General features: G+C 42.0%; 2 protein-coding genes across 2 annotated transcripts in view; both read left to right on the plus strand.

Moving 5' to 3' along the window:
- Nucleotides 1-14,373, plus strand: part of Brd8 (bromodomain containing 8) — a 26,715-nt gene extending 12,342 nt beyond the window's left edge. The window contains exons 6-21 of the mRNA XM_050134834.1: nucleotides 1,112-1,131; nucleotides 1,946-2,082; nucleotides 2,565-2,783; nucleotides 3,173-3,317; nucleotides 4,651-4,860; nucleotides 5,246-5,526; nucleotides 5,841-6,284; nucleotides 6,539-6,626; nucleotides 6,819-6,865; nucleotides 7,607-7,821; nucleotides 8,182-8,274; nucleotides 8,396-8,464; nucleotides 8,919-9,096; nucleotides 9,897-10,001; nucleotides 10,393-10,437; nucleotides 12,813-14,373. Of these exons, the coding sequence (XP_049990791.1) occupies nucleotides 1,112-1,131; nucleotides 1,946-2,082; nucleotides 2,565-2,783; nucleotides 3,173-3,317; nucleotides 4,651-4,860; nucleotides 5,246-5,526; nucleotides 5,841-6,284; nucleotides 6,539-6,626; nucleotides 6,819-6,865; nucleotides 7,607-7,821; nucleotides 8,182-8,274; nucleotides 8,396-8,464; nucleotides 8,919-9,096; nucleotides 9,897-10,001; nucleotides 10,393-10,437; nucleotides 12,813-12,872 (2,356 nt within the window). The 3' untranslated portion in view covers nucleotides 12,873-14,373. The remainder of the gene's footprint in view (nucleotides 1-1,111; nucleotides 1,132-1,945; nucleotides 2,083-2,564; nucleotides 2,784-3,172; nucleotides 3,318-4,650; nucleotides 4,861-5,245; nucleotides 5,527-5,840; nucleotides 6,285-6,538; nucleotides 6,627-6,818; nucleotides 6,866-7,606; nucleotides 7,822-8,181; nucleotides 8,275-8,395; nucleotides 8,465-8,918; nucleotides 9,097-9,896; nucleotides 10,002-10,392; nucleotides 10,438-12,812) is intronic.
- Nucleotides 14,374-16,490: 2,117 nt separating this feature from the next.
- LOC126497047 (bromodomain-containing protein 8-like) overlaps nucleotides 16,491-26,003 on the plus strand; it is a gene marked incomplete at its 5' end in the record, with an annotated part of 20,769 nt that continues 11,256 nt past the window's right edge. Inside the window, 2 exons of the mRNA XM_050134835.1 lie at nucleotides 16,491-16,790; nucleotides 21,348-21,505. Of these exons, the coding sequence (XP_049990792.1) occupies nucleotides 16,491-16,790; nucleotides 21,348-21,505 (458 nt within the window). The remainder of the gene's footprint in view (nucleotides 16,791-21,347; nucleotides 21,506-26,003) is intronic.

Genomic DNA, 26,003 nt, shown 5'->3' on the forward strand with positions numbered 1-26,003 from the left:
TTTAAGAACTGCTTGGCCCATGAACTCTAGCCCTTACAGGCTAATTCTCGCACCTGGACTAGCCCATTTCTAATGATGTGTGTAAGCACCCCAAGGTGCGCTTACCGGGAAGATTCTAGCCTAGGTCCATCCTGGGTTGGAGTTGCCTGGGAGAGCGGAGCATGGCGTCTCTGCCCCACAGCAGAGCTGTCGAGTCTGTCCAGGAGCAGAGCAGAGTCTGACCTCACTTCCTCTTCCGCCCAGAATTCTATTCTGTTTACTCCTCCCATCTATGTTCTAAGCTATGAGGCCAAGCAGTTGGTTTATTATAATTAACCAATGACCTTCCTCCATCAGAAATCTACACCTTTGTGTTTACCATAACTGGTTTTTGTCTTGTCCCATGAGTTCCCAGTTGTAGACTCGGGATCAAGCAAAATGTTTTAGGCTCCTGAATGATATGCCAAAATTGTAGGACAGTTAAAACTTTCCCTCCTTTCTCTAAAAGTTTTAGTATTTTTGAATCTCTGGAGCAAACTGGCAGTAAACAGGAGAAATACACAAATTTATTGTTTGCATGTGCAAAGAACCCTCATCAAATAAGGCATGTGGGTAAAGGATGTAGCCCAGTAGCCTTGCATGGGTGAGGTGTAGTCTTTAGCACCAACAAACAACTAAAAAGAACAGAGATTCTTATCTTTTTTTCTACCAGAACAAGTCATCCATTAATGTCCAAGAAGACATTAGAAAATGAGGTCTCTTTATATTCTCAGGATCTCTAGTTTACTTGTAGGACTCACAAGCTTAGTAATGATATACTGAATAAAATTTAAGGTTTTATCTTTTTTTTTTTTTTCCGAGACAGGGTTTCTCTGTAGCTTTGGTGCCCGTCCTGGAACTAGCTCTTGTAGACCAGGCTGGCCTCAAACTCACAGAGATCTGCCTGTCTCTGCCTCCTGAGTGCTGGGATTAAAGGCGTGCGCCACCACCGCCCGGCTTTATCTTTTTACTTTTTAAATTTTTTATTTAATTATTTTTATTGGCTTGGTGGTGAGGTTCGCAGGTGAGTGCCATAGTGTGTATGTGTAAATTGGAGAACAAGTTTTGGAAATCCAGTCTCTTCTCCCATCAGGTGGACCTCAGAGATTGAATGTTTACCCACTGAACCATCTCACTAGCCTTAATTAAAGTTTTAGAACTCGAAGGCCAATAAACAAAAAAATCCAAAGCCAAACATGGAACTGGATGTGGTGGTGTACATCTTTAATCTAGCATTTGGGAGGCTGGGGAGGTACATGTCTGTGAGCCAGTCTGCTTTACAGAGTGGGTTCCAGGCCAGCTAGTGCTACATTGTGAGACCTTGTCTACAAAAGAAAAGAAAAAAAGGAAAGCCAGGTATAGTGGTGCATGCCTATAATTTCAGAATTTGGAAAGTGGATCCAGGAAGGAGGTGGGATCAAAAATTCATCTCAGTGAGCCTTGGTGGTGAGGTGGGAAGAGAAACTTAGTGTTTGCAACTATAAGGTAGACTACATGGTGTGAACCAATGAGGTCCTTTCCTCCTTTTAAAAGCAGCATCTTTAGGTCTTTGGGGTTGGGGGATGTTCAAGACAGGGTTTCTTTGTAGCTTTGGAGCCTGTCCTGGAACTCAGAGATCCGCCTGCCTCTGCCTCCCAAGTGCTGGGATTAAAGGCATGTGCCATTACCGCCCGCCTGGTTAAAAGCAGACTCTTAAGTCACAGGAGAAGACATTGAGAAGTATGTAAAACATTTATATAAACTATTACCCTTGAAGTAGTTAAGTAGTTAATTTGTATAGTGAGATAATTGCCCTTAGTTTGAAAAATGAAGCTAAAAAAGTAATTAAACTTCTAATCTAGACTTACCATGCTTCTTTAGGGTATAATAGTGGCTGGTTTCACTTATTTAGCCCTGAAGATTTGGTCTCTATTCACTTATGTTCTAGCTCGTCAAGCAGTAAAAACACCTCCTCGAAGGCTACCAACTGTGATGGTCCGTTCACCTATAGATTCTGCCTCCCCAGGAGGTGATTATCCACTTGGAGACTTGACTCCAAACACTATGGAAGAGGCTACCTCTGGGGTAAGTATATTTACATTTATTGAAATTGCTTTGCAGAGGGAAATTAAGCCAGCAGAGAGCTGAATAATGGGAAACCACTTTTTGCCTAAAAGCAACTTTTCTTGGTCTGAATGTTAAAGACTATAAGGATGGACCTAAAAGCATTGAGGATTTTGACTTTTTGGTAGATAGGTAAAAAGACTATGTGAATTATTGGTAAATGTATTTAGTCTTACAAAATTTCTGCTGAAGAAAGAGATCATTTCTTTACAAATAAAATAGTAATAGTTTTTTAAGGAATTTGAAAATAACAGGTCGGATGTAATAATTGGGTTGTGGGTTAGAGTGAGTGGAAGAGAAAATACTATGGGAAAGAAGTGTAGATAGTTTCTGGGTATTTCCATTCAGAACTAATAAAATAATAGACACACTAACACATCCAGATTAGTAGGGAACCTTCCATAGTTTGAGAAGTCAGATAAAGGTTCTCTGTTGTCTCTTAGGTAACCCCTGGGACTTTGCCGAGTACCCCAGTCACCTCGTTTCCTGGGATTCCTGACACCCTTCCTCCAGGCTCTGCACCCTTAGAAGCCCCCATGACCCCAGTAACAGATGATTCACCCCAGAAAAAGATGCTTGGACAGAAAGCAACTCCACCCCCCTCCCCTCTGCTGTCAGAGCTCTTGAAGAAGGGCAGCCTCCTGCCTACTAGCCCCAGACTGGTATGGAGACTTCTGTGGGTGTTTGAGAGCTGTGGTGATTTAGTACTTGGAAGGGAATGCCTGGGCCCTTAAATATGACCTGGGGTAAAACAAAAACAAAACAAAAAACAGGAGTGTCCTAGTTAAAGGTTAACTTTAAAAAAAAAAAAGTGCATTAAGTTGGTCCTTGGATCCTAAGGTATCTGAATGTTAATTATTTGTGATTTTCTTCCCCCAGAGAACTCTTGTCACTTAAGTTCTAAACATTATAGTTTAGAGTTTCCCTTCTAAAAGTATTTTTGTGGATACTAAGTTTTAGTTTCAAGAGGTTTATTTGAGCACTGGAGCGTTTTGGGAAGTGGTAGTGAAAGAACTTGGGTGTAGCCTTCACCTCTGTTCTTCCCTGGTAGGTCAATGAGAGTGAGATGTCTGTGGCTTCTGGCCACCTGAACAGCACAGGTGTTCTCCTGGAGGTAGGCGGGGTTCTTCCCATGATACATGGTGGGGAGATACAGCCAACAACCAGTGCCGTTGCAGCCTCCCCTGCTGCCTCAGGTAAGTTATTGTTCATGCTTCTCATGTTTATTATAAAGGAAATAGTCTTGTATTTAAGGCCAAATTATAGTTCTTAGACTGCTTTGGAGCTAGCTTTTCTATTAACATAGTGCTTGAGATTATTGACCCATTTCATATGTGAAATATTAATAGCTTTAATTACCACAGTATAGGTGATAAAAAGACCAATAAAGTTGATAGTGAAGCTATTTCTTTGTGCCTTGTAAAATGTGAAAAGATGCCTGAGATGTCTGAAATTATAAAATAGGGGAAAGAGGTTTAGAACCAGAGATCTGGGCTTCAATCTCATGTCTTTTGTACAATTGATTTTGTGGCCTTGGGTAGATAACTGTTGAGGCTTAGTTCCCTATTTTATTAATGTTGGCAATATATTAGTTCTTGCAAAACTGTGGAAAGATAATAGAGACCCTGGAGATTATAAAATGGGGGAAAAGAGATTTGGAACTAGAGACCTGGTTTGAGTCTCAGATCTACCATACTGTTGGTTTTGTGACATTTGACAAGCAACTTAACTACTGGAGAGTTAGTTTCCTATTTTAGTGGTGGCATATATTTTTTTACAGGGATGTGTTAAGATTAAATGAGAGAATGTGAAGCAAAAATAGTAATACCATATGAACATTACATTAGAGATTGGGTAGGGTCTAGTGGTACACTCCTTTAATCCCAGCACTTGGGAGGCAGAGGCAGACGATCCCTTATGAGTTCAAGGCCAGCCTGGTCTACAGAGTAAGTTCCAGGACAGCTAGGACTACATAGAAACCCTGTCTCAAAACACCCTCCCCCACTCCCCCACCCCCCGCAAAACAAAACACTGGTATTGATTAAAGTGAAGCATGGGCGTATATACAGTGTGCTGAACTTCAGCAGGAGTTGCAGGGCTTTTCCTCGCTTTTCTTTTTCTTCCTTTTTTTGTCTTGTTTTTGAGACGGGGTCTTGCTATAGAGTTCAGGCTGTCCAGGATTTTGTTTTGTAGCCATGGAGCTCTTTCTTCCTCAGCCTCTTGCCTGTCATACCAGTCATTTTATTTTATTTAGTGTGTATTTTTTCCTTAGAGAAAATGTCTACCTGTTTATAGACATCTGATTATATATAGATAGTATATAATCTGGCACTTGGGTTCATTCCTAGCTTGGAAGAAGATCCTAGGTGAGGTTAAAAAAAGTAAGGATGTAGTTATGAGTTTATTCAACACAGGAGTTACTTTCATTCTTTGAAACTGTAAAAAAAATATTGATTGAGTCCTCGAGTGGCTATTGCTTCTTGTTCATGTGCTTTCTTCCCTCATTTTGTGTACCTCTTTGTCTGTTAGGTGCTCCCACTCTTTCCCGGCTTTTAGAAGCTGGTCCTACACAGTTCACCACTCCTCTTCCTTCCTTCACTACTGTTGCCAGTGAGCCTCCAGTTAAACTTGTGCCACCCCCTGTAGAGTCTGTGTCCCAGGCTACCATTGTCATGATGCCTGCGCTGCCAACACCATCCTCTGCTCCGGCTGGCTCCACTCCTGAAAGTGTAGCTCCAGGTTCGTCCCTGACCCACGCCCTGAGCAGCCACAGGACCAAACTTTAGTTAGAGAAAGGTGACCAAGAGCATTATCTCCCATATAGATACTTCTCTTCTGTTCTCCTAGACTTGGATCACCTGTATCCTTAGAAAAACAAGGTTAGAAGTGGGTGGGTATTTAGTGAGTTGGGTGGGGAGGGTTAAGTGTGGAGACATAAGCAGGCTTGAGGGTGTATTCTCACCTCACTCTGTAAATAAAATCAGGGCGAAGAAAACATGGGCAGGAGTGAGTTTTTAACCTTAAGTGTGTCTGACCTTTAGTGTCTACAGCTCTGGTGTGATCTCCGGGTGGTCATTTAATAATGGATAAGCTTCTGAATTGCTGTTTTCTTCCTGTTAATCAGTGAGTCAGCCTGATCCCTGTGTTCCCTGTGATGCCGTGGGGGATCCACATACTGTGACTGTTTCCATGGATAGCAGTGAAATCTCCATGATCATTAATTCTATCAAAGAAGAGTGTTTCCGATCAGGGGTAGCAGAGGCTCCTGGTGGATCAAAGGCTCCAAGCATAGATGGAAAGGAAGATTTAGATCTGGCTGAGAAGATGGATATTGCTGTGTCTTACACAGGTGAAGAGTTGGATTTTGAAACAGTTGGAGACATTATTGCCATCATTGAAGACAAGGTAACTATTTAGCAAAATCCTAAAAAGTCTTCAGGGTACTACATAGACTACCTCTGACTTTCTTTGATTTTCTTAGTAAGGATTGTTTAATTGTACTTTTGTCCATTTTCATCTTTATAATCTGATGTACTACTTATCTTCCCTGCTGTCCTGCTTACTTGTTTGCTCAGCACAAGTGTCTGTCCACTGGTTGCTTCCTCTAAATGGTAAAAGTAGAAAAAGTAGCTTTAGATTCAGCATCTGATTCTATACTGTTAGACTGGGGGGACTTGGGCTTTTTTTGTACTCTCAACAGTTTGTATATTGTGGGACAGGTCGATGATCACCCTGAAGTGCTGGATGTGGCAGCTGTAGAAGCAGCACTATCATTCTGTGAAGAAAATGATGATCCGCAGTCCCTGCCTGGCCCTTGGGAACACCCTATCCAGCAGGAGCGGGAAAAGCCAGCACCTCTTCCGGCACCAGAAATGACAGTCAAACAAGAGAGACTAGACTTTGAGGAAACAGAAAACAAAGGAATCCATGACATCAGGGAATCAGGTGTTGAGATTAAGATGGAACCTGCAGAGCCAGAGCCAGGCATGTCAGGGGCTGAGATAGTAACTGGAGTTGGTCCAGTCTCAAGTATGGCACCACCAGAACTCAGGAGTCAAGACTTAGATGAAGAACCTAGAAGTTCTGCAGGTGGAGAGATTGGTGAAACAGATGGTTCCAGTGGGAAAGACGATGAGATGCCACTTTCAACTGTGAAGGCAGAGGTATTTATATGAATGGGCTGGGAAGAGAGGAGGGTTGTGATTTAGGCAACTTAGGCTCTTGGATTCCTGAGTCTTGGCATATTGCACATAGCCAAAGCCATGGGCTGCAAGTAGTACATACCAAGGCGAACATCAAAATATTAGATAAGGAGGACTGAGGATTCTTTCCTGTGGTCTCATTGTCATTAGAGAATGAACTGTGGGACTTCTAACAGTTTATTAGTAATTAAGATACTTAATCTCTTGCTTTTCAGGCATCTCCTGAAAGCTTGTTGTCTCCATCACATGGGTCAAATCCAATTGAAGATCCTTTAGAGGATCCGCACAAGTTTGAAATATCAGGTGAGTAAAGAAACTTTATGTCTAGCTTGAAATCTCGTCCTTTTGGCTTCTCAGGGTTTGTGGGTTGTGGGCAGGTAGAGGAGAAGACAGGACAGCATGGAAAGAAAGGAGAGCTGCAGGGAAGGATCATGGTCCACAGGAAGGGGAAGGCTAAGGTACAGAATCTTCAGGTAGTCTTTCTCTCCTCTGCAGACTCATTGAAAGAAGAATCAGGGACTATTTTTGGAAGCCAGATAAAGGTATTTCAGACTTTTCTTTATTATTCTTGCCTTATGATTAGATTTTCCCACACTGTGTTATTAAATGAATTTTAGTAAATTCTTACCTTTATCTCCTGGTAAACCTGTAGGGAGTTGGATGAGGAGAAACTGTAGCAGACAGTCTGGTCTAATGGGAACACTATGGCAGCATGTGCTTCCCGTGAGAGTTTCTCTGTATATAGCGCACAAAGAAGTTTTGCTACATCCAGAATGACTCAGAGTGAATAGAGGTGCCAGGAGGAACATTTGGGGAGTCAGGTTACAATTTAGACTACTGAAAGATAATTACCTGGTTTTACCTTAGAATTACTAAAGTAGCGGTAACAAATTTAAAGTAATGTAAGGTGAGCTTGCTCCATCAGCAAAGACATGAAATAAAATGATTATAAAATGATTTTTGATAACTTTGTACCCAGGGTCAGAGTTCCTCTCAAGAGCAAGGGGAAAGAAGGAACGCCTCTTAGCTTAGTCTTAAGTAAGTAGCTTTTTTTTTTTTTTCTTCCTTTAAAAAAGGTCCTGGGCTGTCTTCTTTGTCCAGGTTATAAATTACTTTGCCTTACTTAGTCAGTTAAGTAGAGGGTAGTATAAGTGATAAAGGGCTCAGCCAAAAAAAGTGTGAGGCCATTTCTAGAGCTGATCTAACCCAAAACAGATCTCATTTAATAATGGTTTGTAGGTAGCTTTGCTTGCATTTGTTGACTAATGCACACTATGTCTAAGGATGCTCCAGGTGATGAGGAGGAAGAAGATGGAGTCAGTGAAGTAGCTAGCCTAGAGGAGCCTAAGGAAGAGGATCAAGGAGAAGGCTATTTGTCTGAGATGGATAATGAACCCCCTGTGAGCGAAAGTGATGATGGCTTTAGTATACATAATGCTACACTGCAGTCACACACTCTGGCAGACTCTATCCCAAGTAGCCCTGCCTCTTCACAGTTGTGAGTATATGGGATTCCTTTTTTTATTTTTAGATGGGGTCTCCTGTACCCTAGGTTGGTGTGCAGTTATTACATAGCTGAGGGTGATCTAGAACTCCTACTCCTCTAGCTTCTGTCTCCCGGATGCTGGAATTACAGATTATAGGTGTGAGCAACTATGCTTGCCCTGTGTGTGGGGGTGGGGGTGGGTGGTGTTTGGGGACATTGAACTTTTGAATGCTAGGCATTCTATCATAGAGCCATATCTTTAGCCTTAATTTTGCTTGTTATTTTCCCTTTCTCGGCTTGAAACAAATAGTTGAAGAGAAATAGGGCATTGTTTTTCTCCTTATGCTTAGTAGTACCCCTTGTCTATTTCAGCTCTGTGTGCAGTGAAGACCAAGAAGCAATTCAGGCTCAGAAAATATGGAAGAAAGCCATTATGCTTGTGTGGAGGGCTGCAGCAAATCATAGGTGAGCAGGCATTACCAGCTCCTCATTGTTGGCTCAGGAAGTTATTTCAGTAAGCTATGAGACTGCTGATATTTCTCCTTTTGAGGAATAAATCAGTAATAAACCTATTCTTTTTGGACAGGTATGCCAATGTGTTCCTGCAACCTGTTACAGATGACATAGCACCTGGCTACCATAGCATTGTGCAGAGGTAAGCCATAGTCCAGCTAACATGCCTGACTTAAAATTTGTGTAGACGTAAGTGAATTTTGCTTTAGGTAGTAAATTTAAGGCAAGGGTGTTTCGTTTGATACTATATATCACCCTGGTTGGCCTGGGACTCTATAGACAAAACTATCCTCAAAGTCACAGAAAGTGAGTAATTCCTGCCTCTGCCTCCCATGTGCTGAGATTGGTAAAGGCTAGTAGTATTAGTGTTGAAGTGACCATCGATAATCTAAAAGAATTAATTAATTATCTTTTGTTACTTTTCTTAATGCCTAGTATATAGATGGGCTTTGGGGGGAAATTGAATACATGCTTTTAGATCTTGGTAGCTGAAACTGAAGGTTTATGTGAACAGGACTGTATAGTGATACTGTATTCAGAAATCAAAGTGAAATCCTCCCTCCACAGCCAATTAGCTCTATTTTTTTTTTTTTTAGACCTATGGATTTGTCAACCATTAAGAAAAACATTGAAAATGGACTGATCCGCAGCACAGCTGAGTTTCAGCGTGACATCATGCTGATGTTTCAGAATGCTGTTATGTATAATAGCTCAGACCATGATGTGTATCACATGGCAGTAGAGATGCAGAGAGATGTCCTGGAACAGATCCAGGTACATTGAGGCTCATTTTTGTTTGAGTAGGGATGAAGTGAAGGGAAGAATCATAATGGTGACTTTGCTTGTAGTAGGCATCAGGAGCACAGGTAAGTCAGTCATTTTTCTCTTACTGGAGTTGTATAGGTTTTATCGGTTTGATGGAAGAATTATAATAGAAATTCTATCTTTCTTGGGCAAATGAATTTAGTTTTTGTTGTTGCTGCTACTATATTGCTCTTGTTGCTAGAGATTCAAACTAGTGCTTCACACGGCCTACACAAATGCTGTACCACTGAGCTATATCACGTCCACACCACACCCAGTTTATTCATATTAGAAGTCAAGCCCAGGCACGGCTTCATGTGTGCTAGACAAGCACTGCTCTATCTAAGCTATTTCCCTGGCCCTCTCTGAAGTTTTCAAATCAGTTTTTAAGGTAAGGCTAAGGATGTTTTTAGTTACATAAAATATTCTGGCACAGAGTGCATAATCCCTATTTATCACGAGAAGTCTACTTCGGTCTTAACAATTGTCTCACCACACATCCTTCATGATGCTGACCTTGGAGGACTGTGTGTCTTTGTTAAGTCTGCCAAGTGACTTTAATTGCTAAAAAGTCTTTGTTTTATTTTATTTTATTTAAAAGCTACTTTCGGCTTCTAAATTCTGTAGGAACAGTTAGAATTAAGCCTTTTAGTAAGCCAAGAATTATTGACTAGAAGAGTGTATAAGTGTAGTCACAAAACCTGAAGTATGTTGGTTCTTTCCTGCTGGATTGGGTCTTTGTGGTCAAACTTTTTTTCTTCTCTCTACAGCAATTCTTGGCCACACAGTTGATTATGCAAACATCTGAATCTGGAATCAGTGCTAAGAGTCTTCGGGGGAGAGATTCTACCCGAAAACAAGATGCTTCAGAGAAGGTATGGAGACAGAAATGAAGTCGAAACATCCAGAGAACCTTAAGTTACTCTTACATTGCTAACATTCTGAAGCCAGTGGTGTGCAGATGGATGTGAGGGTGGAGGAGGCCTGCTTCTGTCTGTGACACGAGGGACAGTTTGATTTGAGTGCGTGAATTATTAATCCTCTAGGAGACTGCTGTCGGGTGGGGGTGAAGTAGTTGACAGCAGTTGGTGACTTAGCTCCTGTTCTGGGGTCCTGTGGCTGTGGGATCTCTTTCCTCTTGCTCGAGTTTTACATTTTTGTCTTTGTGCTGTGTGTGTGGTGCTTTTGCCTCTGTCCTGAGGTTTGGGGTGCTTGTGGCTGAGAGTTTCTGTGGAACCTGATCAGTATTTGTTTGTCCTCTAACAGGACAGTGTCCCCATGGGCTCTCCTGCCTTCCTTCTCTCTCTCTTTGTAAGTATTGAATGGCTGCAAGGGGTGATGTTGCCAGAAAGATTCTCAGCTTCTGCTGGGCCTGGGTGGCAGAGGGAAATCCAACATGCAGACTGTGGCAATGTCTTGAAATTCTTTTTATCCATTGAATAAGAAGCTCTTCTTCTGCATTCTAGACTCTTTGCATGTGTTGTGTGTGTGTGTGTGTGTGTGTGTGTGTGTGTGTGTGTGTGTGTGTGTGTGTGTGTGTGTTGGAGGCGGGGGCTGGGGAGCTGGGTGGCTGAGAAGGAACTGACTGTAAGATCGCTGCACTGAAGTATGAAGTGTTCTTAGGGAAAAGGACCTGGGATGCACCTGCTCCTCATTTCTTGCTTCCACCTTTTACCAGTTCTTTACTTACAAGTGGAAGATAGCTCAGAGCAGCAGCTGCTACCTGGCGTTTTTGGCATTTTCCTCGTTTTGGCAGATATTTAACACATACCTTTCCATTTCCTCCTACCTAAACTGAGAGACTTAACACACAAACCCTCAGTAAAATTAAGCTAAAGATCTCAGTGGTAAAGGCACTTGCCGTGGGAGTCTGGTGACCTGAATTTGATCCACAGACCCCAGTGAAAGTGGAAGGAGAGTACTAACTCCATGGCATTGTCTCTGAACTCCACATGTACACCATGGTGTATGTGCTCCTACACATACGTCACACACAGTGATGGCAGTTCTTTAAAAAAAATTCTTTTAAAGATCTCAGTAGCAGTGACCACTTGGGTATAATAGTTGCTGATGAGATTATAGATAAACATAATAGTTCTAGCCTAAAGGTTTTTATTCTTTTGCTCTATAAATTAAATGGCTGACTCTTGATGGTAGAGCAGTGAAGTAAGGGAAAGACCATGATGAAAAACTGTACAGTCTTAAGATCATTGGATAATATTTGAGGGCCTTGTTCTTCTCATCTGTGTAATGGAAGTAATAATGAGTTGAGGGCCAGGAGGATTGCCCCCAGGATCAAGGAATGCCTAGGCTATAGAGTAAGACCCTGTCTCCAAAGAGAGCAAGGGGGAGTACTAGAGAGATGCTCAGAAGTTAAGAACACTAGCTGCTCTTGGAGAGGATCTGGGTTGGCTTTCCAGCACCCACATAGTGCTCACAACTGCCTGTACTTCCAGTTTTAAGGAACCCAAAGCCCTTTTCCGGCCTCCACAGGCACTGCACGCTTGTGGTGCACATATACACATGCAGGCAAAACATTCATACACATTAAATGAAAATAAGGCTTTAAAAGAAGAAGAAGAAAGAATAAGACTGAGATAACCTGTCCAGCCTACCTCACAGGGATGTTGTGAGGATAAAATAAGTTATGAAACTAACTTGGGGGGAAAAAATAAAGTGTTACACAAATGCAAGGTGTTATTTCTTTTTTTTTTTTTAAAGATTTATTATATATACAACATTCTGCCTGCATGTATGCCCACACACCAGAAGAGGGCGCCAGATCTCATTACAGATGGTTATCAGCCACCATGTGGTTGCTGGGAATTGAACTCAGGACCTTTGGAAGAGCAGGCAATGCTCTTAACCACTGAGCCATCTCTCCAGCCCTGCAAGGTGTTATTTCTAACTGTTGGCTATTGACAACTTAATGTTCTAAAAAATTTTAATCCTTGCATATTAGAAATACAGAAATGGTCCAGCCCAGCCAAAGTGTTCACTAGTTCATCTTGCCTATAGACCTGTACCACAAACAGAACACTGTGATGTCTATTCTTTCTTATTGGCCTGCAACAGTGACTCTGGATTCTCATTCGAGTGGCTGGCTATTGCAAGGCCAGTTAATAGGATCTTTTATCTATTGAAGACAGCAAAGTTTTGCACAAGAGGAAGGAGCTGGGCTGCAGGGAGAGAGCAGCAGATGGAAAGAAGCCTGATTGTCCTGATCTCATGGAAAGCAACGGTCAGGAGGTGCTAGGGAACTAGTGCCAGGGTCAGTCTGCAGGAAAGGCCTTTCTTATAGGGACCAGCAACTGGACAGGTATGTTAGCCAAGAACCTCACTCTCCACTGCCCTTTCTGCCTCTCCTACTTTGCATTTTCTCTTCCTGTTCTTACACACAATGTGGGCCTGGGTGGGATGACTGGTAGTCATTCTGTGGGACCCCAGGTGAATACGAAGGCCTTTGTGTTGGCATGAGGAAGATACTGTCCTACAGTTCACTCACAGAATACCAGTGTTCTTTTAGCTGCTCTGGAGAACAGAAAATCCCTTCCACTTCATCCCTTTGGTACTCTCTGCAGATCCATTCCCCCAAGAAATCAAATTCCCAGCATTCCTGTTGTATGTTGTCTCTTACCGTGTAATCAACTCACTCATGTTTCCTTCCTTTCTTTGATATTGTCTAGGATGGGGGAACCAGGGGACGCCGCTGTGCCATTGAAGCAGACATGAAGATGAAGAAGTGAAGCCTCAGAGTTCCCTCTTTGAGCTGAACCTGAACTAGGAATAAACAAGACATAGCTTGGGGCTTGTGGGCTCAGATCCACATTTAATCTTAGTCAAAAGGCTGAGAAGCAGTTATGGGTCCAGAAGAGAAGGTGCCTGGGCCAAATGACATGAGTTGAGAAAATCTCTTTTCAGAGAGTTGGAGTAGCACAATTGCCCGTTTTAGGGCAAAAATCATGGGCTGTGTTAATGCCCTACTGTGTAGCTAGCAGATTGTATGTAGCTAATTTGTACTGTCTTGTGAAGTGTACAGACTTTTTTAAAGAATAAACCTGTGAAGTGTGTGTATATAACAAACAGAAGGAAAACTCTGGCCTTTGGTGTGTCCTTTGTGTTTAAAATGTGTTTTCTTCACCACGGTAACTAATCATGAGGGATGGATTGTTAGAGCTGAGGAGTGGGTTTATAAGCAGTTTGCGGCAGCTGAGTAGCCAAGACTAAAACTCGCAATTAGTGTTTTTAAAAGAATTAATAACGGCTATTTTATTGGACTTTTCTTGAATGTTTGGAAAATGTAAAGATTATCAGGATCTAGTTCATACAATTCCTTAGGGATTTAGCATGGACAAAGGCAGCAGAATAGGGCAGGAATGTTTCAAGCCAGGACTTTCTTTGCTAATGTTGTTGTTTTCTTTTGTTTTTGTTTTTCAAGACAGGGTTTCTCTGTAATTTTTTTGGGAGCCTGTCCTGGAACTAGCTCTTGTAGACCAGGCTGGCCTTAAACTCACAGAGATCTGCCTGCCTCTGTCTCCCAAGTGCTGGGATTAAAGATGTGCACCACCACCGTCCACACTATTGGTATTTCTGTAGGTAGAACTCATGCACAATATTCTTTTGTCTTTTGAGGTAGAGTCTCTGTATTTTGACAAGGCTAGCCTAGAGCTAAAAAATCCTCCAATTTTAATTTCCCCAGTAGTTTGGATTACAGGTGTGTGTACCACACTGGGCTAGAACTGCTGAAGCGACAACAACAGAAACTTACTGTGTATGTAAAGGTTAGTTTCTAAGAGGAAGTTGAGGGCCAGGCGTGTATTTTGGTAGTATAGTGTGGTACAGCTCAACTAGTTCTTGGCAATCTCCAGTACTGGGGGAAAGAAATCACTTGAAAACCAGTAACCCTAGCACTTGGGAACTGGGGCAGGAGGATAGCTGATAGTTTGCGGCCAGACTGAACTGCAGAAGGAGCTCTTGTCTCAAAACTACATTGGTGGGGCCTGCATGGTGTCTCAGTGGGTTCAGGTATCTGCTATCCCTGCAACCCACATGGTGGGAGGAAAGACCTGACTTCTACAAGTTGTGCTGTCCCACACAATGGAGTGTGCGTTCTCATATGTATACGTGTCTGTGCACACACAAGTGTAATTAAAATTTTTAAAAATGTATTAAAAACCTTGTGACCTTAGTTTTATCTATCCTAACTTCTGTTTCTAAATAAAAATATTCGTCAGTAAAATGAACTAGTATGAACCTTTTTAAAAATAAAATTACTAGTAGATCATGCCTTAATTCTTTATTCTTCTTCGAGGAAAAAGTTTTAAGAAGAATATGCCTAAAGCTAGGTGTAGTGGTGCACGCCTCTAATCCCAGCATTTATGAGGCAGAGGCAGGTGGATCTCTTGTGAGTTCAAGGCCAGCCTGGTCTACATAGTGAGTTCCAGGCTAGCCAGGGCTACCTAGTTGAGACCCTGTCATTAAAAAAAAAAAAAAAATGTGCCTAGAAGTCACAAGTCTTACTGCCTAAAATAGAACTGTTTGTAAATTTGAGGGTTTGGGATGTGGTTTAGAGTTTACTTTGAGTCCTAGTCCTTCATGTACCGTTGTGACCCAAGCCTATTCCTGGCACTAGAAGGTAGACAAAGGAGCATCAGTTCAAACTAATAATTGGCTACATAGCAAAGTTCAGTTCACCCGTTATATAACAAGACCCTGTTCAGAAATGTAAAGTTTGCTAAGCTAAGGGAAAAGTTAGTCTTTGAGATGAAATAGAGTTGTGTCCATCCAGGAGTTAGAACATGAAATAAGTCTCAAAGCAGTCCGCAGACAGGCATGCCTTACACACACCAAGGCACTAGAAGCTGGAAAACTGCTGGGCATGGTGGTGCATGTCTTTAATCTTAGCACTCCAGAGGCAGAGGCAGGTGGACCTCTTGAGTCACAAGCGAGCCTAGTCTACAGAGTGAGTGCCAAGCCAGCCAGGGCTGCATGGAGAGACCCAGCCTCAATAAATAAAAATTTTAAAAGTTTTTAAGTAGGGAAAGTTTGTGAATAAAGTATTCTAAAGATAATTTTCGGTTGGTAGAAAAGCTGATGCATGAGTTTACCAAGATAGTAACTATTGGGGGCAAAACTAAGGAGGCGTAGTTAGGACTCATGCTGTTTAGGAGTGAAGTACAGATGAGACAAAAGGCACTCCTGCCTCAACGGTAGCGATTAGGCACGGTGATGCAGCTTTGTAATTCCAGCCAACACTCAGGAAACTTAAGTAGAATTTTGAGTTTGAGGATATATATAGCAAGACACACAAAAGGCAGGGGATGGTGCTCTTGCAGAGAAAGTGAGTTTAGGTCCTAGCACATCAGGCAGCTCACAACTGTTAACTCCAGCAACTAAGGTGCCAGTACTTAACACTGGCATATATACATAAATGGTAATTTTAAATACTTTTTAAAAATCAAGGGAGCAACTTGAACAGAGAAAAAAGTTGAAACTTGAATTTAATGACAAAGCAGAAGATCAAGCTCAAGAATCTATTGAAAGCTGTGGCTAGATGCTGGGGCTGTAGCAGCTTTCCTAGTGTGCTTGAAACCCTGGATTCCGTTTTGCCAGCACATAAACCAGGTCCTTCTCGGCTGCCTACTGAGTGTGAAGCCAGTCTACGTGCCAACCTGTCTTTAGAAGAAAGAAAAACTGCAAAAGACAGTGCTGCTCTTCCAGAGGACCTGAGTTCGAGTCAGAGCACCTACATCAGGTGGCTTGCCACCACTTCTAATCCAAGGGGTCCAATCCCTCCCTCTACCAGCCCATTGACACCTACACACACGCACACACACACACACACACACACACACACACACACACACACACGGCATTTACACACACACCATGTAAAAATAATAAAATTTCCAAATGAATGAATGAATAAGTGCTTCTGTTTTTATTCTGACAGTCAGATGTGACCAGAAGGATGCCAAAGGAACCACAAGTGTTTTGAGACTAATGATTAATAAATTAATAATAGATTAAAAGTTGTATGTACTGAGGAAAAGCTAATCCTCAAGTGTATTGCCTTGCTGAGGCCATGGATATCTGGTGATAAAGCAAGTCTGTAAGCCAGGTATGCTCCAATTCACCCCATTTTTGTCCAGTATGAAATCCAAGTTTGAAAATGGGGTAATATAAACAAGCTATTTTTTTATCCAAAAGATAAATTTTCATCTAATGTCTTTGTTTAGCTGGCTCTTGTGCCTCCTAATGAAAGAAATTTCAAGACCCTTTCTATGAACTTGGAACATAGCAGTGTACTGGGAGTGTTGGTTTGAATTAATTTGTCTTGTTTTTATTTGAGTTAATGCATCTTTTCTGTGTGTTTGCAGGTGCGATGCAAGTGGATCTGGATGAACTCTGGTCGTAATGGCCCCGAGAACTCTGAACTGAGCAACGAGTACAGGTCTGCCTTCAGCTCCTGGAACTCCAGTCTGGATCTTAATATGAGCAATGGGAGGGAAACTGAGAATTCAGATGCAGAGGCTGAAGAACTAGAGGAAAGCATCCCAGAGAGAGAATCTAGTGAGTTCCTTGTGGAAGATGTCGAGAGTGAAGAACCTCAGGAGGAGGGAGAGCAAGGCAACAGCCAGAACCTCCTCCACTTCCTCTCTGAGGTAATGGTGAAGCTATTATTTCCACAGCTGGAAAGATCACACTTCACCCCTTTTCTTCTTCCTTTCCCCTTTCACTGTCTTTTCTTTTCCCCTTCCCTTCCTTCCACCTTCTCTTTTTTCTCATTTTGAGATCAGATCTGGCTGCTTAGCCCAGAAACCCGGCTTCAGCTTCAGCTTCAGCTTTCCAAGGGCTGACATTTGCAAGGCCGCCGCCCTGGCCCACCCAGCTTCTTACCAGAATGCTGTTAGTCTTGTTTACTGGAACGAAGGCTTGGGACTAAAGAGGTGGCTCAGTGGGCTCCTGCAGAGGACTGAAGTTTGGGTCCCAGCACCCACATCAGGCAGCTCACAAATGCTTGTAACTCCAGTTGCAGGGGATCCAATACCCTCTTCTGGCCTCTGAGGACACACACATGCATGTGTCATATATTCAGAAACAAACAAACACACTCACATAAAATTTAATTTTTGTATGTATGTATGTTTCTTTAAGACAGGGTCTCACTATGTAACTTTGGCTGTCCTGGAACTCACTATGTAGACCAGGTTAGCCTGAAACAGATCTACCTGCTTCTGTCTCCTGAGTGCTGGGACTAAGGCATGCACCACCATGCCCAGCAAATAAAAATAAATCTTTAAAAAATAAAAACAAAAACAAGTACCACTGTGGCAGTGGCTGGTTATTATGCCCCCAGCACCTGGTGCTGATATAGAATATGGGCCAAATATATAGTTTGCCTTTGAATGTCCTAAATCCACAGTCTTTAAGCCCCTGGGTCTTAGGAAGTAGAATTTTTTTTTAAAGATTTTTATTATGTATAGTGTTCTATCTTCATGTATGCCTACTCGCCAGAAGAGGGCACCAGATCTCTTACAGATGGTTGTGAGCCACCATGTGACTGCTGGGAATTGAACTCAGGACCTCAGGAAGAGCAATCAGTTCTCTTAACCTCTGAGCTATCTCTCCAGCTCAGAAGTAGAATTTTTTTAGCAATTTATTTAATTTTATTTTATGTACATTGGTGTGAAGGTATCAGATCCACTGGAACTGGAGTTTCAGACAGTCGTGAGCTGCCATGTGGGTGCTGGAAATTGAATTCGAGTTCTCTGGAAGAGCAGCCAGTGCTCTTAACCACTGAGCCATCTCTCCAGCCCAGGAAGTAGAATTTTTATATGCAGTGTTGTCTTATCATGAGTATCCTTGTTGTCCAAGTGTCATTACCTTGGTTAAGGGCTGAGGACCAACATACTGGAACAGTGAATTTACATTTATTCTACAACTACAAAGGAACATGTTCAAGAGAATGTACATCAAGTTCAGCAAGTATCTAGTTCAAATGTTGCCACGTCTATAAAAGAGTTTAAGTTTTCTAGACAGCTGTTCCCAATTAATCACAATTGACACTTGAGATCAAAAATTATACCATAATCTTAAAGAGCTAAGAATTATGTCTACATGTTCACTATGACCCACTACCTTTGATAAAATTTAATAATTGAATGATTAAATGGGTTAAATCTATTTGCCATCCTAGACTTAGTCCTACTGACAGTGTGAGCATGTGGCATCACTGATGCTGGTTCCCATTGCTGTTCCTATGCATCTAATAATAAACTTTGATTGCAGGTAGCTTATTTAATGGAGCCATTGTGCATTAGCAGCAGAGACTCAAGGGGAAACTGTTGTCCTTCATCTGGTTGGTACCAGGCAACAGGAGAGAAGGGAGATGGAAACTACCAAAGTGAAAAAGGAGCCCTGCAGACAGACTGAAGAGCTTGTAGCCAAGCTAGATTTAGTGGCTGAAAAGAAGCTACTGAGAGAATATGGAAAGCCAAAGGCAGCTCCAGCCCCCACAGATATTATACCCTAGAGGGGCTGCCCACAGAGAGTGAAGAGGTAAACAACTTAAATCACCTGGTTACACAGGGAGGCGGAGCAGAGTGGCTACAACACAGCTGGACTCCACAGAGTTAGTTAAACTTCTTGGGTTCAAAGTCTAACTTCAGCACCAGTTTTAGCCATGTGATCTTAAGTGTGTTACTGGATATTTAGAACCCCTGTTTTCTCTGCTCCCAACAGATTAGTGTTCTGCTTTAAAGATTTTTTTTGTGTGTGTGTAAGATTTATTTAATTGCAAGAATGCAGCCAGACATTGTAGCACATCCCTGTAATCCCAGCACTTGGAAGGCTAAGGCAGGAGGACCAGAAGTTCAAGGCCACCCTTGGCTATACCATGAATTTCAAACCAGCATGGGCTATAAGACATCCTGTTTTAAAACCCAAAACAGGGCTAGGGGCGAGCTAAATTGGTAGAATGCTTCCTTAGCATGCATAAAGCCTTGGGTTTGACCCCTAATCCAAATCATCAGGGTGTAAATGATACACACTTGTAACCCCAGCTGTCCAGAGGTGGCTGCGGGAGGATAAGAGTTTTGAGGTTATCCTCAGCTGCATCTAAGTCCAGCTTGAGGCAAATAAGATTGGGTTGCAAACAAAGGAGACAGTTCAGTGGAGTCTAGTGATACACACCTGTAGTTCCAGTTACTGGGGAGTCTGAGGTGAAAGGATCATGTGACCTTGGGGGTTGAGATCTGCCTGGGCAACATAGTAAGACCTGGCTCTGCTGTGCCCAGAGCATGACCCCCAGAGAGGCCCAGGCTTTAATACGCAAGGTTATTTACCATAACACAAACTAGCTTGGAACTCATCTCCAGCCCTAGTTGCAGTGAGGTAGAGGAGTTCTAGCTTTTCTGTGGGGTAGTCTTTTAAAGGTGTAACTACAAAGAGGCCTTTTGAAACTGCTTTGGCACGGGTGCAAGGACTTTTGCTCTGTCCCATCCTGCTGTGTCAGCTAGTTTTTTGTTCTTAGAGCAAGGCCACCCTGTTCCTGACTCAGGCCATCTTTATCAGCCTGTACCAGGTGGCTGGCTGGGCTGAGCTGAGTGTCCTTGTGTTTGGAATGGGAGGGGGGAAGGAAAGTGCTGTCTTTCTGGGAATGTGAGGCCAGTCTGTGTTTTTAATCTTAAAACATTCTGCTAGGAAATTCCTTCTTGTCCCTTTGAGAACAAGGGGTGAGGGTCCCACAGCTAAAAACCAATAAGTAGGTCAATAGGAAAAAGATGGTGTAGCAGCTAAAGGTATCCACTACCAAGACTGAAGACCCAAATTCAGTCCCTAGAACAGACATGCTGGAATGGGAAAACAGATTGCTGAAAGTTGTCCTTTGATCTTCACGTATGTTCATGTGTGTGTGCACATGTGTGTACAAATAAACAAAAACTAAAACAGTGAAATAAAAAGTCAACTCATGTCAAGCATAATGCGTGGCTCATAACAAGTAGTTCTTGCCAGGTGGTGGTGGTGCACACTTTAATCTCAGCACTCAGAAGGCAGAGGCAGATGGATCTCTGAGTTTGAGGCCAGCCTGGTTTACACACCAAATTTCAGAACAGCCAGCGATACACAGAGAAACCCTGTCTTCGAAAAACCAAAACAAACAAAAATTGTTGCAGATTATGTATGGAAGTTTCCTCCTCCTGCTTGATCCCAGCCACAGCTGTCTCTGTTCTTATGTCCTCAGAGAGCATGTCCCCCAAACACAGGCAGAACAGAGTCAGAGGGCATGTCCCCCAAACACAGGCAGAACAGAGTCAGAGGGTTGTTTTCAGCAGAAAGGAGAGCAGCAGCAGGAAATACACCTTTCAGAATGAAAGTGGCAACAACCAGCTGCCACTAGTTTCTGGCCTTAGAAGTCTTCATCTCCCATTTTAACCTCATAGCCCATGCTGGGGCGGTAGGGGCGGTAGGGGCGATCTCTTGTCTGGAATAGGCAGGGGTTTCTCAGATGTCTTTCCCCGTAATTTAGTAACAACTAGATACATAGGTAGTGGGACTACCTATGGTTGGAAAGTTTAGTGGGGGAAGTACCCTGCTTGTACTCCTCAGGGAGGTGTCCATCCACAGGAATTGACTATAGCTGTCTGAGGCCTATTTTGATTTCTTTCTTTCCTGGATAGAACCCAGAGTTTGAAGCATGCTAGTCAAACTCTACTGAGCTAACATCCCCAGTGTACTGTTTCACACCCCGCTCTGAACCCTCTTAATTAGCTTTACCAGTGTTCCTGAACTTGCCAATGTTTATCCTAATGTTTGTTTTAGCTTTAAGAGAATCAGTCAGTTTGGAGTCTCCTTGTTAATATTATCTGGCTGGCTATAATAGCTAGCTTTAAGACCACAGGTGATACAGTAAAAGGTTAGGTTTTTTTTTTGGTTGTTTTTGTTGTTGTTTGGCTTGTTTGTATGTTTCCCTACAGAGGTCAACATCAGATTTAGAATTAAATTCACATTTTCATTTTGGGGCATTTAAAAATTGTTCAGATTATCACTGAAAACTTCAGTGATCTGTCTAACAAAGTCATCCCTTTCTGATTTTTCTGGTAACTGTGTAGAACTGACCTCTTCTCACCTTACGGTCTGCCTTCACTTATTCTGTATAAGTAAAGTTATCATGCAGATAGTCAATCTCTAAAGTTTCCTGTGCTTCTTGGGTTTCCCAGGGGGAGGCTCAGCAGGACTCAAAAGAGGAGGATCAGGGTGAAGGGGATACTTCGGACATGGACGAGCAGCCCCGGTCAGGTGACTATGATGACGGCACGAGTGCTCAGGACACTCCCCTGGTGGACATCCTTTACAACTGCCCCAACTCCTCGCAACTGTAAGTACAGCGCTGGGGTGTGGCTGCATGCTAGAGTGCCTGTGTCACACACAAGGCACCAAAGGTGATCCCCAGCACTGCTGGGACTCTGAGCATAGATCTTCGTCCAAGGTTGTTAGGATTCACGCTTTTACTTACTTCTCTTTATAGTTACTTGAATTTGTTACTATGAAATGAATTATTTTTATAAGTTTTGAAAGGTGTTACGGGTGAAAAATACAGTGCTAATATATAGATGGTGCAAGCAAAACGCTAATGCACATAAAATTAAATAAATCTTAAAAACAACCAACAACCTGTTTTGCTGATATTAAGAGAGCCTTGGTGGATGAGGATGTAGCCCATATGTAGACGAAAAGCCCTAGGTCCAATAACCAGCACTGTGAAAAAGAAGGGAAAAGGGTATCAATCATAAATAAACCTTCTCAATGATTGCTGCTTTAATTTACGTAAGACATGGTGCTAAGTGATCTACTATTATACAAAATATACCTTTTTAAAAACTACTGGGCCGGGTGGTGGTAGCGCACGCCTTTAATCCCAGCACTTGGGAGGCAGAGGCAGGCGGATCTCTGTGAGTTCGAGACTAGCCTGATCTACAAGAGCTAGTTCCAGGACAGGCTCCAAAACCACAGAGAAACCCTGTCTCGAAAAAGCAAAAAAAAAATAAAAAAATAAAAACTACTGGAACTGGGCCAGGAGTACATGCCTGTGCTCTCAGCACTAGGGAGGCCAAGGTAGGGCCAGGAGTACATGCCTGTGCTCTCAGAGCTAAGGAGGCTGAGGTAGGAAGTTTGCTGCAAGTTCAAGGTCAGCATGGTCTACTTAGAGAGTTCCAGGACAGCCAGAGCTACAGAGCAAAACCATGTCTCAAAATTAATTTTGTAGAAACCTATTTTTAAAAATTATTATTTTTCCCCCAAGACAGGGTCTCATGTAGCCCAGGCTAGCTTCAAATTAGCTATGTAGTTGAGGATACCTTGGTCCTCCTATTTCTACCTTCCAAGTGCTAGGATTATAAATCTAAGTCATCATGACCAGCTCTTTAAGATGAAAGTTTATGTGCTCCCTTTATCTTGCATGTATCTTGGGAAATTGTTAATATAATTGTCTTATTTTTATAGATAATTGAGGGACTAAAGACCATATTTTACACATATATTTATTTTGAAATATGATCTTACTAGGCAGCTCTTGTTGGCCCGTGCCTCTGACTCCTGAGTGCTATGATTACAGGTATATTCACCATGTTCTCCTCAGACTATTTTTTGGAAAGCAAAAAGTAGTGAGCTTTGTTGGTACAGGCAGGCTAACCTTAGCACTCTAGGAGGCTGATGAACCTGTTTTTGTGTGACATTACTACTGGGGAAATTCAAACAAACATCTGCTTATACATCAACAGGGAACAATCAGAGACCAAAGGAATGATATCACCAGAGTCCAACTTAGTGAATTAATGAGTTTATTAGGAGAATTTACAGGAACATAGGTGAGAGGTTACTTATTGGAGAATGAGATGTCTGAAAGGGAGCACTGAAAGCCCACCCCATCATGGGTAACATCTCATGAAAACTGAAACCTTAAATCTCTCTGTATAACTTGTAGGCAGATCAGTAGATGGGAGAGTCTCCTTAGAAGTCCTTACTATTTATATAACTTTGGTGAGAAGGAGCTTGTGAATCTTCTCAGTTTCAGGGACTTCCTGAGACTTGCCAGTTGTTTGCTTCCTGATCTTAATGAGCCCCCTAATGAGTTGAAAAGGAAGTCCTTTTAGAACTTCCTGAGTCTTGTATTTGTTCTGTCTTGTTTTGAGATAAGGAATCAAACCTGGCTGTCCTAGAACATGGTATGTAGACCAGGCTGAAACTCACAGAGATCCACCTTTCTTTGCCTCCCAAGTGCTGGGATTAGAGGCCTATGCCAACATGTCTGACAACTTCCTGAATCTTCAAGGAACTTCATTTCAAAATGGGATGTTTAAATTCAGAGAAAATTGCGTATATCTTCTGTAGCTTAGGGGGAAAAAAGAAAGGTGAAAGGGAGAGAGGAGACAAGAGAAAGAAAAGAAAGCAATAGAATATTGGTGATGGTGTCTGCTTGATCAAATATATTTTTTTGTTTATTTGGTTGTTGAACCAGAGTTTCATGTAACCCAGACTGACCTAGAACTCTGTCTGTAGCTGAGAGTGATCTTAAGCTTCTGATCCTACTGTCTCTGCCTAAGTGAGATTATAGGCTTGGCCAGTTATCTTAAGTGGGGATAGAAAGCTGAATTCTTATGTTAAAGCACAAGTTTAAAAACCCATTTAAAAAACTGAGCTTGGTGCCTCACATCTATAATCCCAGAACTCATGAGTTCCCTGGTTGACCTAATAACTTCCAGTCTGTCTATAAAGTGAAGCTCTCTATCAAACAACAACAACAACAGTCCCTGGGGTGCGGGGAAGGTAGAGGTAGATCCCAAAGGCAGAGTGCACTGATAGAACTCTGCCAGTATACTCAAGGCCTTGTGTTTTAGCACTGGAAAACAAGATCAGACAGAACCGGTGTTCACTAGGCTCTTCTTCTCTATCTCAGTCTGTAGTCTGGATTGATAGGGACACGACAAACAGACCTGGGGTCTGGTCTACTACACTGTACACCCACTCCCTTGCTTTTGCTCTCATTTATGTTACTTGGTATTTGTCTCTATAGAGGTAAAATAAATGTAAGACAGAGATTCTTAAAATATGCATAGTTGGTTAATTATGAGGTTACAAAACCTACCACAGTACATATAGTGCATACATTAACTACTTACTGTGAGGATGCAGAAATGAAGTTCTACAACCTAGTGCAGAGGAGCTGTTGTTTAGTCTGAGTGATCAGAAACTTAAGGCACAGATGCTATTACAAACCAGCCTCCCGTAACAAACCTAGTGACACTCACTGGGACACACACAGAGACGGAAGGAGAAGAGAGGCTAACTGGGAGAAGGAAAGGGACTAATGGGACAAGAGATGGTAAGGGGGTGGTGGTGAATATGATCTAAATATATTAATGTGCATGTATAAAAATGTAATGAAATCCATTATTATGTATAATTAATATATGCTAATAAAAACATTAAATAAAATAGGAATGGCTGGAGAGATGGCTCAGCAGTTAAGAACACTTGCTACTCTTGCAGAAGACCCAAGTTTGTTTCCCAGCACCCATATCCGGAGGCTCACAACCATCTGTAACTCAGCTCCAGGGAATCTGATACTCTCTTCTGGCCTCCTCCAGCACTGCACTCATGTACACAGAAACACACAGAATTACAAAACAAAAATAAATTCTTAAAAAATAAATAAAATAGGAAAAAAGAAAAGAAATTTGTTTTGTGCTTTAAATGTCTTGCTTGGATAAGGTTCTGTAAAATAATAGCATCTAAGGATAAGTTGAATAAAGATCATAGTAAAATTATATGATGGTATGTGATTTAGATCCAGGTGAGGCCAGGTATGGCGGCATATGCCTTTAATCCCAGCAACGGGATACCAAGACAGGTGGATCTCTGTGAGTTCAAGGCCAGCCTGGTCTACACAGCAAGTTATGAGCCAGCCAGGGATACATAGTGAGACCATATCTCAATGAATAAGTAAATAAATTAATTTAAAGTGCCTGGAGAAATGGACCAGCAGTTAGAAATACTAGCTGCTCTTGTAGAGGACTAGGGTTCGGTTCCCAATACCCACATGATGTAACTCCAGTTTCAGGGCACCCAATGACCTCTTCTGACCTCCTCCATGGCTACCAGGTACACACATAGTACACATACGTACATACAGTCAAAATATTTATGCACATCAAGTAAAAATAAAATAATCTAAAAATTGACTCTAGATCTAGGTAAAATATTACATAATGAAAATAAATAGTTATGAGGAGGTATTAAAATTGAACAGATAGGGGGCTTGAGAGATGGCTCAGTGGTTAAGAGCATTGCCTGCTCTTCCAAAGGTCCTGAGTTCAATTCCTGGCAACCACATGGTGGCTCACAACCATCTGTAATGAGGTCTGGTGCCCTCTTCTGGCCTACAGACATACACACAGACAAAATATTGTATACATAATAAATAAATATTAAAAAAAAATAAAATTGAACAGATAGGAGTGTAGTTTCACATAGATTTATACCCTCTAGTACACGATGCAAAATAAGAATATGAAAATCATTTTTTTTATGTGACAGGCTCTCATGTAGCCCAGGCTGGTCTTGAGTTTGCTCTGTAGTCAAGGATGATGAACTTTTGATCTTCCAGTTTCTGTCTCCCAAGTGCTAGATCTGCAGATGTGCCACTGTGTCTAACTGAGAGAATGTTGAGGGATAAATACAGTGTGTGATGTAGAACATGTAACATAACATACTTTGCAGACAGAAAGCTTTTCTTCCTTCCTTCCTTTCTTTCTCTCTCTCTCTCTCTCTCTCTCTTTTTTTTTTTTTTTTTTTTTTTTTTTTTTTTTTTTTTTTTT

This window comes from Alexandromys fortis, unplaced genomic scaffold (genome assembly GCF_014885135.2).
Source record: "Alexandromys fortis isolate MF-2015 unplaced genomic scaffold, M_Fortis_MF-2015_v1.1 scaffold_25, whole genome shotgun sequence".
NCBI lineage: Eukaryota > Metazoa > Chordata > Mammalia > Rodentia > Cricetidae > Alexandromys > Alexandromys fortis.